This window comes from Gossypium arboreum, chromosome 4 (assembly GCF_025698485.1).
Source record: "Gossypium arboreum isolate Shixiya-1 chromosome 4, ASM2569848v2, whole genome shotgun sequence".
Taxonomy (NCBI): Eukaryota; Viridiplantae; Streptophyta; class Magnoliopsida; order Malvales; family Malvaceae; genus Gossypium; species Gossypium arboreum.
Genome location: NC_069073.1, coordinates 5,720,466 through 5,732,302, shown reverse-complemented (window position 1 = coordinate 5,732,302; position 11,837 = coordinate 5,720,466). Strand labels below are relative to the sequence as shown.

General features: G+C 34.2%; 2 protein-coding genes across 5 annotated transcripts; one reads left to right on the top strand and one right to left on the bottom strand.

The window, feature by feature from the left end:
- Positions 1–1,716: 1,716 nt before the first annotated feature.
- LOC108458388 (uncharacterized) lies at positions 1,717–4,052 on the top strand. Of its 4 annotated transcripts, none has more exons than XM_017757759.2 (2): positions 1,717–3,054; positions 3,726–4,052. In XM_017757759.2, exon 1 carries the CDS (start codon positions 2,046–2,048, stop codon positions 3,033–3,035), a length of 990 nt encoding a protein of 329 aa, XP_017613248.1. In that variant the 5' UTR covers positions 1,717–2,045; the 3' UTR covers positions 3,036–3,054; positions 3,726–4,052. The 4 variants fall into 4 exon arrangements, with proteins under 4 accessions (XP_017613248.1, XP_017613247.1, XP_017613249.1 ...); XM_017757758.2 differs by having other exon boundaries at positions 3,666–4,052; XM_017757760.2 differs by lacking the exon at positions 3,726–4,052 and having other exon boundaries at positions 1,717–1,939; positions 2,026–3,200.
- A 2,340-nt stretch (positions 4,053–6,392) lies between these two features.
- LOC108460998 (uncharacterized) lies at positions 6,393–11,359 on the bottom strand. The gene is made up of 4 exons (XM_017760744.2): positions 11,046–11,359; positions 9,206–10,353; positions 7,875–7,949; positions 6,393–7,255 (listed from the first exon to the last, which is right to left on the bottom strand). The coding sequence occupies exons 2-4, from the start codon at positions 10,112–10,114 to the stop codon at positions 7,139–7,141; spliced, it is 1,101 nt and encodes a 366-aa protein (XP_017616233.1). The 5' UTR covers positions 10,115–10,353; positions 11,046–11,359; the 3' UTR covers positions 6,393–7,138.
- Between the last annotated feature and the right edge of the window lie 478 nt (positions 11,360–11,837).

Genomic DNA, 11,837 nt, shown 5'->3' with positions numbered 1-11,837 from the left:
TTGCAGCTCAAAATTATGTGAAGAGTGTCATCTTACCACTTTGAATTATGACTGTCGGTCGTCTTGGATTTACATGATGAATGTAGAATCATAGGTATGATATGTAGAATTATATATATGACATAAATGTGGATGGTGGATTTAACTATCCATGGGAGTCCCTCATAGGCTCACTTTGTTTAACTATATAGGTATAAATGTATATAAATGTGTAGAATGGGGTATAACTACCTGTAGGAACCCCTAGTGGGTTCCTTTTCTTAGATTAATATAAACATTTATATGTAAGCAGATATAGATCGTGGGTTGTAACCACACATGGGTTTTGTTATAATCCTCTCGTAGGCCTTTGCTTTTGCTGCAAATGTGACCAAACTACCTTCCTGCTAGAACGCCCAAGGATAAGAATTAGAAACCTAAAGACAAAAGTTATTTTCAAGGGACAGAAGTTGTTTCTACAAAGTTTTTCATGAAGACAGATGATGATGAACTTCTTTGTGTAGACGAGGTAGTGACCCAACTAGCTTGCTAACGAGTATAGTGACTAGTAAGTAATAAAGTGACTTTGCCCCCAGACACATGAGGGACTTACAGAAAGAAATTAAGTGGCATTGCTCCTAAATGCATGAGGGAAGGCTTACAGAAAAAATAGTGGTGTTGTTTCCACTCAAGGCGGAAGGCTTACGATAAATCCTACTCCTAGATGCATGATGCATTCCTATTAATTTATACTAGCACTCCCCTTTAGTTTTTTGGTGCTCGAAAAGTTGGATTGCCTTCATTGAGTCCCTATTGTGAGCATAACCAAAGATCATTGAATCACCATTATGAGCACCAAAGGTCTGGGATACCTGAAAATGGTCGGATTTCATGTAGAAGCATCTCTGGGTTTTTTGATTTCATGGTTGGAAAATAGAGTTGTAGTTGTTAAACTCCATATTGGCCTCCAAGGACTAGTTTGAATGGTCTTAACATGCCTTTATAGAAGCTAAGGGCTATGTAAATAATAGTCGTAGTCATGCTTTCAGGTTTTGGGTGCTGGGTTTCAACATAGAGAGGATTGGAAATAAACCTGATTTGCATTGTGTTTGGTTGGTTTTAATGGAAGATGAACAAGGTTTCTTCAATTTGTTGAGAAATCTTGATGGGAAGATGAGTAATCGTTCTTCATCTTTTTTTTTTTTTAAGAAAATTTGAGTTATTTCTGTAAGTCACTCCTCAAACTAAAATTATGGGTCCCCAACAGAGCTCTTTAGGTTCAAGGTTGCACGAGCCTATTTCCATCAACTTAAAATTCAGTTCCATTCCATTTTCTTATTCTATGCTTTGAATTGATTCAGAAAATTCAAAGATCAAGGATATTGGCAAGATCAAGCTTGTAAATGTTGTGGACAAGGATTAACAATGGTGGCAAGGAAGGTCACATGTTTGGTCCATGTTCACCATACCATTGTTGATACATAAAATCAACGAAAATGGAGAAGGTGGAGAAAAATCCACTAAGTAATATCTTAAGGTATTTATAACAATGCGAGGGCCCAATAAAGAACTCAACCTGGTCCATAATAGATGAAAGTCCTACGGATAATCCAATCGGCTCCAAATTGTGGAAGGGATATAACAATCATATATGTTCTTTTTCCACTTTCACTTAAAAAATAATTTATTCAACAGACCCTTCTTTTTTTATTTTAAAAAGAAATATAATAGAGATAGGAGGCATGTGGGCCTTAATGTAATCTTGGTTTAGAGCAGGCAATGATTCATTGAAGAGCTAACAAAATGTGAAAAGCCCAGCATTGCTAACACCCAAGGCTTCAAGCTGAAGGTTATTGAATAGGTACAGTAATGGCGATGGAGCGTGGTAAGTAGATTCACGACAAAGCCGACCAACAACGTCAAACAGAATGGGGACCCATTTCAACAGTAGTTAGTCAAAGTAAGTATCAAACTGGATCTTGTTCTTCTTGTTGTTACTGTCTAAGTCAAGATTTCAAAATAAAGAATGAACCCTATTTATTACAGACATAAACATAGGTAGATAGATGCAAATCTCTAAAGAAAAGAAAACAGAACAAAAAAGCAAAGAAAAGATGCTCCCTCTCCCACTAAAGTTGGTACGACAAGCCATTACACATCACCCTCTCCTTCTCTCCCAAAATACTCACCACCGTCGTCGCCGCAGTCGCCGTCGCGATCACCACCGCCGTGATCTTGATGAAGAAGAAGATGATGATAGTGAAAATGATGCCTGCAATTCCAAGCCCAGCTCTTACAATTTTTATCATCATTCCTCAAAACCAACGAAACCCAAATCCAAAACCCCATTTCTTCTTTTTCTTCCTACTAGAGAACTCATCGGTGATACATACAGGTTGGCCAACATAGCTAGAGAAATGGGTATGGATTTGTACCCTACTCCTTCCCTTTCTCACATCATTTTCTCTTTCTCTTCTTCTTCTCCTTCACCTTCCTCTTCTTCCTCTATTTCTTCTGCTTCTTCTTCATCTGCTTCTTCTTCTGCTTTGTCTCTCTCTTCTTCTTTCTCCATGCCTTTACCCACTGGCGCTGTTTTGATTTCCTTCCCTTCACTGTCTTCCTCATCCCTTTCCCATCTTCGATCCTTTGTTTCCCTTTCTAAAGGTCTTTTCAAGCTGGTCTTTATCACTACCGACTCGGATTATGACCCCAAATCCGATGATGCCCGCAACTGGGATTGCTGCTCCATCTCTCTGTTTTCAAGGCGGACAGGCGATAGGATCGAGTCCATGCAGTCATTTTCAAGGGCTTTAACTGGAATGGGATGGACCCTTTACAGTACAAGGAAAAACCCTTCTCTGGATTCCCTTAATACCGCTACCAAATCGGTTCACTTGTTCAGAAAAGTGGATTCTGGTCGTGTTCGTGGAGGAAGAGGCAATGGGGAACACAGGATAAGAGAGCTGAGATTGCCTTCGTTGGATTTCAGGAATGCTCCTTTGAAGATATTGCAGTATATTGTTTTGATGACTGATGATGTTTTTTATCTTGGGTAAAAAAGAAAAATCATAATGGGTATGCCTTTATATTTCTTCTTTTTCTGTTTATCTCTTTCATTTTTATTTTTATTTTTTTGCTAGTTGATGTAAATGTTAATTTTACTCATCCAGACACTATTAACTCACTCCAATGTTAAAACAATTTGTAGAATTTTCCCATGACATCTGCCTCTAATCACTGGTTAAGGTCTTGTTCATAGAATGATTCTTGTGGTTAATCCCTTTGCTCTAAGTTTCATGTGCTGGCTTTTGCTTTGTTTTGAGACCAGCTTGTTTGCCTATGGCTTGGAAACTAGTTAGGTATGATTTACAGAGTTGTGCTTTTCTAAGTCCTTTTATCGGTGGGTCTGCTCAGAGGTGAAGCTGTCTTTTACTGTCATTTAAAACCTTGCATGATAAAATTAAGGGGTTTGTTGAACTAGAGTAGCAAGTGGAATGATTAGCATGAAAAGGAATAGCTGCCTATATTGATGGAGGGAAATAAGAGTTAATCAAGTAAGGAAATTTCTTGAAGTTGCTATTAAATGGAAAAAATGAAAACACTTAATTACACCCTTGTTGTATGAAGGCTAGTAATTGCTTCTATGCATGCCTAAATGTCTGCCATGAAATATACACTACCTGCAGGTGGAGTTCGTGTATCTTGTTGGGAAATGCTATATTAGTTTCTTTGTTCTCTCAATGTAGAATATGCAATCATCTTGAATAAAGAGGATCATTGCCCCCTTGACTTAAGAGGAATTTGGAGGGGTGAAAGTACCATGGACATGGAGGCCTTGTATTAGGAGTCAAATTGTATTTTGCTTCCTTTACTCAAAAAATGGGCAATTCCTATCTATTATATCAAAGAGCAAATTGGTCATTTTTATTCAAAATTTTATTCATTTCTACTATTAAAAGCTAGTTATTTTACCTTAGCACGAGGTATATGTGATACGCCACATGTCATTGTATGAATATTTCATCAGTCTCGTTAGTTTTTAACATTATGAATGGATTAAATTTTTAATGGAAGTGATCAATTTATTTTTTTATCTACCGTACAAAAATTAACTTGTTCATTTTTAAGTAGAGGGGGTAAAATGCAATTTGACTCCTAGTATAGGGGTGTCCATAATACTTTTTCCAATTTGGAGTAAATATTTGATATATTTCTTTCCTTTGGGATCCCTTTTTCTATGCAACCTCAAGCTTTAGAGGCAGTTGAAATCCTAGAATGTTATATATCTTGTAATGGGAATGTAAGTTACAATAATTGGATACAAGCATGCATGTATTAGATTTTGCACACATATGGATCTGCCTCTTAATAGGAAAGTTTCTGATGAAATTTGTCATTTTAGGTGGCATTTCCACTGCACTTTATCTGTAATTCATAATCCTCAATTTTTCATGTACGAAGTTAGACGTCTCACACATGCTAAAATTTTCAAGAAAGAAAAAGTTGAAATAGAGAAATGATGGGGCTGAACTTTTTAGGGGGGGGGGGGGGAGGGAGTGTACTAACACCATTCCTTTTATGAAATTGAGCTAGAGTATCAAGGATCCATTTCTGTACTCTTGTTAATGTGTATTTATATAAACCCTTTGAGGCATCATGATTTTCAGATATTGGACCCAAAAAGTATGACATCTATAATGTCTACTTTGACATTTTTAATTTCTTGGAGACTGCAGAATATGATCAAAGGATTTGACTGAGTTGTAATCATAGCATTTTCAGAAGTAGTTAAAGAGACTTAACAAGCAAAGTTGCTTTGATCGTCATACATGCATGGGATTCTGATATAGTGTTCATTCTCCATTTAATAAGCTTGTTTTTGCTTATGATCCAAAAGCTAGACTCGAATGCGAGTCCATTGTTTCTCAATTCTCCTCATAGCCTGCTTATAGTGTTGAAGGAGGTCAAAATAATTGGGTTATATGTTTGGACTTGCTTGGAAAATTCTGGTCAGCTTAATAACAATTAAGTCTGGTTTTTGGAGCTGGATTGGTGATTGAATTGATCAGGTCACTCGTTCTCAGTTGACCGATATGATTGTTAGTCGGATTTCAATGAAATAAGTTATTTAAGAATTTGTAAAAATTATAAAACCCTGCTCAGTTAACTCAAAAGTCAATTCAATCCCATTGTTTGAATCGATATATCAGTCGATTTTCAATTTGATCATTTGGTTCGGTTCGATTTTAATAATTATGCAATTAAGTTGCTGACTCTATTGTGGATGCTTGTTTTTGGACTTGAGTGTTTACTCCATGGATGCTTATCCTTCTCCCTTGTTTTCACAATTACAAATACAATATGGTTCCAAATAATTATAATTAAAATCAAGCAATACAGGTCCAAATAATTATAATTAAAATCAAGCATTAAAAAGCTTAATGGATTGATAACTAAAATATCTTCATATTAAACCCAAATAAATCTCAACATAGTCTACACATGGTGAAATTTATGTTTTAATAAATTTGAAAAGAGTCCGCGTGATTTACACACTATTAAAGATATATATAAATTATACAACTTGTTCCTACTTGTATTATTAAAGATATATATAAATTATACAACTCGATCACTCAAAATTGTGGTGAAAATGTCATGATCGCGGATTAAAGCTTGTGACGAATGTACAAAGAGCATCCCCTGGAGGTCAATTGATAAAATGAGACTCATTCGATCCACTGGAACTAGTCTGATTCGTGAAACATATGGAGAAACTTCGTTTAGATAAAGCCTTGGTGACCAAGTAAAGCACTTAAGGAAATTTAGGCTTACCATGGTAAATGGGGAAACTAATCTTAGAAAATATGTAATTTGATAATATTTGATTTTATAATCTTAAAGGATTGTGTCAATCCTTTAAAAATCTCAATTATAAGCTCTAATCCTGATTCAATGTAATTCAATCCATTCAGAGTAATCGAAATGCTTTGAGAGCATTTACTCAAACTCCTTCTATGCATAACTTTCTCGAGGCATTTTCTGTTATTTCATTGCTTTTTCGTATAGATTTGAACCCTAAAAATCAACTAAAGTCGCATGAAATGCAAAACGAAAGTTCTAACCATGTGAGAGTAATACTTCCGAAGTTTTATTAGGGATTGGATCAATTTAATCTCTCTCCTATTAAATAGATCAATTTAATCTTATACTATTAAAAAGAATCCAATGAAGTAAAATTGTAAGAGTTAATATTTTTTATTTAAAAGAGGCAAGAAAATTTTTTTCATTTACAATTCAACTTCAAACAAAATATATCCATAAAATCATAAAAAGCTTTAAAAATATAACATTATTAAATACTAAATAACATGTTTTTACCTAATAAATATTAACTATGTTAAAATTTAAACTTATTTGATTCTTTTAAATAATAAATAAATTAAATTGATCTATTTTAATAATAAAACGACTAATTTAATCCGATCCTTACAATAAAAACACATGCCAGATACATTCCCTCTAAAATGACTTAGCCCATTCGCCAACTCATCGCAACTCATCTACGTTCCGATACAATGAAATGTGTTCGGAGTTGACCAGGTGATGATGACCTCCCTTCTCTGTTACACTTACTTTAATGGCTTGAATGGATCAACATTTTATCCGAACCAAAAACAAAAGATTTGGAGCTTGAGAGGATTTCATTGGTTATAAACAACAGCTAGGCTAGCTGTACCTATTTTAAGACCAACTAGATTGGTAAATCCAACAAGGATATTAGCTAATGGCAATCAAACTTTATCCAACTTTCCATTTCCCTTGTTCTTTCACCCAACCACTAGGAAGCAACATCAACTTTTCACTTCTCAATTCACTTGTGTAAAGCTTAAATGGCACAAGCGTCAGTGAAAAATGTCAAAACTGACCCACAAGAAACAAAAAAAAAATTCACATTCCCTTCAAGGGTCAATTAGGCTAAACATAATTGTACACATAAATTTTACCTTATCCACAGCTCATTTCTCAAATGGCAGCCATTTATGATGTCTTGAATAAAATCCCATATATTTTCCCACTTCCACTATTATGTAGGACCAGCAGTAAAGAAAGAATACAGTGAACTTATATGCATCATCATGTATCATATATCAACAAATCATGTTGTATGAGCACCGTGCGTTCTTGACGCCCATATACCAAACACAAGAAACCAGAAGACGAACAATATCGCCCAATAGCGAGCTGGTCCATACTTAATCCTTGTCAGCACAATCTGCAATTTACCACCCAGTTTATACAAAACGTTATCTCAACTGAAATCTATTACAAATAAAAATAAAGATAAAGACTACGCATCCCATAATCACAAGCACATGAACCATATGACTAACTCAAATTCAGAATTCAACTGAAAATGCTCAACCTGGCACACAACACATGAACCTGACAGCAACATATTTCCTTAGATATATAAAAGGGCAATGTTTTCAGCATCGGATATAATTCCAAATTTAAGGTAATGATGATGAGACTGCATCATTCTATCAATATCATGCCTATTGTAAAGGTTGAGCAAATGTTTAATTCAATTTTTTCAATATAACTGCTTCAGAATGCAGAAAACCTTGATCTGCTTACAATAACCTCAAAGGACAAAAACAGGTTACTCAACGGTTGGTACGGAACTACAAAGCATCAAAATAATGGCATGCCAATTCTGAAGATATAGTAAAAGTATAACTAAGTTTATCAAGATAATTGTTTGTCAAGGAGCAGAAACATAAAGAACACATCGTGCATCAACTTCCAAATATATTCAACATTTACTAAAATAAAAAATGCACACAGTTTAGAGCACAAACAACTACAGATATGACATCCAAGTTACTTACAAAGCGAAAGAAGACCACAACTGTTAAAGCACAAATGCCTCCCAAAAGAATGTGAAGACCACTCTTAGCCGTTTTCTGCAAAACAATGAGTGGCACATAAAAATAAAGCATGCAATAATTATAATACTAAAATAAAGCACTGGATAATTATAAGATAAAACAAATAGTGGCATATAGTTTCACTTAAAGAAAAGGGGATAAAGAACCAACTAATAACATAATTTATGTTTTAGACCGCAGCAATTACTAACAAAGGATGCCAATATGGGTTACAAGTGAGACATCTGAACAAATTTAGGTATCACCAATCAACTGCCACTTGTATGTACTTGTGTGGGATTGGATTGATATTCACATTCTCTTGGTCTAAATTCTACAAGTGAATCGCATTCAGCATAATTATAAGATATTCTTAAACTTAATTAAGAAAGAAATAGATTTTTGCAAGAAATCTGATCAGCTCCTAATTCACCATTTTCTCTTTGCATCATGGGTATCTCTCTCTCTCTCTCTCTCTCTCTCTCTCTTTCTTTACACACCAAGATTTCTTAATAGACATGTAAAAGGAAAGAATATGCTTCACATGTCTCTGTCCAATAATCAATGCATATGCCCTCATATCCGTGAAACACCTATCCTGTACCCTGAACTTGAACCAATATCAATGATTCAGTCTTTGTTAAGAAACTCATGCTTAAAAATCTTAGGAAACTGGTTAATACTTAATCATTATACTAATCAAGAAGAAATGTCACACAAGTCTAAACCACACCAAAATGTCCAAAACCATATATTATGAAGGCATACAAGTAGATTTAATTCAGCCTTTTACATAGAAGAATATTATAAGATGCAGAATATTTTGAATTACTTTTAAAGGAGATCAGTATCAAATCCACCACTCTCAATGTTATAGATATTCCTCTAACTAGAACAGAGAGATAATACAGAAATCATAACAAAAGCAATAGATGGCAGATAGTGTGACCATAAGATTCAGTTGGGATGTATAGAGAATGCTCATAAAGAACTCAGTACGGGAAGAGATTGATTAAGTATTAGATAGAGATATTTCCTCTCTTACAGAAAAAAAACATTTTCTTTCTAATAAGGCATTTCCTGTTAATTAATTAGTATAATAATCACTTCTCACGTTGGTTTAGAATGGGAAAAATAATTGGAGCTTCTGTAAATTTTCATGCACAAGCATACTGTTAAAGGTTTTCTAATTAAGGCGAGCTGATTTTTCATATACTGAATTTCTTTATCCACAGGAAAAACAAAATGCACTAAGTCCTTAGCTTGTTAGATGAGCATTTATCACAAAATACCTTTCCAACACGAGGAGCAATGAGCCATGCAAGTGTAACAGTAAGTAGGCCTGTAGCAAGCAGAATTCCAGTACCTTCCACAGCCCATTTGGTTGCAGGATTTTCACTGGGAGCAACTTCTTCAGTGACAGTATTTGGGGGTTGTTCAGAAACAACCTGTGAAACTGCAGAAGAACTATGATTGTTGTTGTTATTACTATGTGGACTGAACCACAATGAAATCTCACTTAGTCGTTGCCTCCGAATAGCAGCAACAGCATCAGGGTCTACACCTGAACTTGAATGAATTTGGGCAGGATTAGGATCACCACTAGCAGTCCTTTCTCTCAATGCTTCATAGTCTTTCAAAGAAACTACAACTTTCTTAAAATCGGAAGTCCTGATATTTTTTGCGGGATTTCCACAGATCTCACAAACAGTAGATCCATGACTAACAAACCATTTGAGAGCACAAGCATAATGCACTAGAGCAAGATCACTTTTGCAAGAACAACCAAGTTCAATTAATGCATCCTGATGATGACAGGTGCCCATTTCTAAATCAGTACTACAGATGAAAACCTCTCCTTCAGGGCTTATGAACTCAACAAACCCAGATTCTCTCCGAAGACTCTTAGAATGAGACTCATCACTTTCAACATCTTGTTGAACTCCTTCTGTATCAGGCTTAGCTTCTCCTTTGCTTTTAACTGCTTCCGCTAAGGGAGGAGTGATGCCCAAAAATCCTAAAGCAGCATCCCCCCTTTTGTCAGATTCTGAACACTGGCACACACGACAAGTAGGCAAACCTGCCTCTTTGTCTAGACTATACCGCGAATAAGTTCCAGAATCATCAATGTCAGCATTTGAGCAACTATCATTGCTGACACCTCCATTAACTGGTTGAGGCAAGTTTTCCTTACCCATCATGAATCAAATAGAATTAAATAAGATCACTTCAATCAACGCAGTATCTTATTTCTTTGAAGCATAACCTTAGTCTTCCAAAAAGCCAATCTCCCCATTGCAAGTTGCTAAACCATTGAAAAGAAGCAACAGTATCTCCACACAAAGAGACAGTTCACAACCACTTGCCTTTCATAGAAAATTGTTTTGTTGTTTCTGCACAATCCAGGGCCTTAATGCAAGATAGAAACAAAGAAGAGTTGCTGCAAGAAGGGAAGTAGATAAAATCAAGATTCTGGTTCAAAAATAGTACATCATACATTGTTTAACACATTAAAAAAAATGTAAACGCACACACACACAAACAAAAAACCTAAAATTTAGCACTAACCAATTCTGCGGAATGCATGAGAAAAATTATAACAAACACTAGCAAGTATTAAATGATTGTCTTCTCTTCTTCACCAGTTGAAAGGATTTAAGAACAATTAATAAGAAAACATAAATGTTCAAATAGAATCATCTTAAAACACCAAATTTCCAAAATTTGTCTAATCACTCAAATGGTCAAATCTCAATTTAAAAAAAAAAAGAAAAAAAAAAAGAAAACCCAGTGCATTCGATGTAGGTATAAAGATACAAGGAAATACATAGGAATAAGTAGAGGCATAGGAAAGGAACACTAATAATTAAAAAAAATAGGAAGTCCAAACACAGTCAAACCTAGAGCGGCAATTCAATTAAACTAATATGCAGGCATGAAGATGGGAAAAAAAGAGAATCTAAAGCAAAGCAACTGAATCATAAACTTAACACACAACTCAAAGTCCGTATAGAAAACTGATAATTAATATTAAAAAGAACAAACAGGGAAACCAAAGAAAACCCAGAAATCTTAGATCATGGAAAAATGGAAAGCACGCCAAAATTTAAAAATAAAATAAAATAAACGAACCTATGGAAATTGGGATGGAAGAGGGGAAATTGGGAGGAGTGAGGCGTAGAGAGAGTAGAGTAGATGTGAGGGAAGGGAATGTGGGGGCTGCTCAGCTCGTTTTTGTCTTACTACTACTTTATTGTGGGCTTCACATTGGCTCGCTCTTCCATTTTAGTTTTGGTTTTGGACTGTGTCGCTTATACTTTCCTTTCTGATCTCCTTGTCCTTGAAGAGGATTTTTCGAGTGCCTTCTGCTCTGTTTACTTTTGTTTGGAATTTATTTTCCCATAAATTTTACCTCCATTAATTTCACATAATTTGACTTCTATACAAATATTCTCCCAAAAAAATCTCAACATTTTTAGGATATGTCTTTTATTTCTTTTCTTATTTTTATATAATTTTGTTTCTTTTTATGTTTAAAAATAATGTGAACAATTAAGGGCTAATTTAGTGATGCTATAGAAAAGTACTTTTGAGAAATACTTTATTTAAGAATTGAGTGTTTAGCACTATTGTCAAAAATATTTTTGAAAAATAAAATATTTATTTTAGACATATTATTATTATTAAGTAATAAATATATATTTAAATAATATTTAAATTAGTTAATATTATTATATTTTAGTAAGAATATAAAAAATATTATAATTTGTTGTTAATATTTTAATATATGAAATATAAATTTTAAATATTTTAAGTAATAAATATTAATTATTTATAAAATTTAATTAGAATTTATAAACTAAATTTTTAATATTTAAATATAACTATTAAATATTTGTAATTAGATATTAACATATTTGTATT

What these genes read in the sequence shown, in the direction of transcription:
- LOC108458388 (XM_017757759.2), top strand. Translation starts at nt 2,046, where the DNA reads ATGCAAATCTCTAAAGAAAAGAAAACAGAACAAAAAAGCAAAGAAAAG.
- LOC108460998 (XM_017760744.2), bottom strand. Translation starts at nt 10,114, where the DNA reads ATGATGGGTAAGGAAAACTTGCCTCAACCAGTTAATGGAGGTGTCAGC. An exon ending in TTGCTCCTCGTGTTGGAAAG is followed by an intron (nt 7,950 to 9,205) that starts GTATTTTGTGAT and finishes ATTGTTTTGCAG; the next exon opens with AAAACGGCTAAGAGTGGTCT. An exon ending in TTGTGGTCTTCTTTCGCTTT is followed by an intron (nt 7,256 to 7,874) that starts GTAAGTAACTTG and finishes GGTAAATTGCAG; the next exon opens with ATTGTGCTGACAAGGATTAA.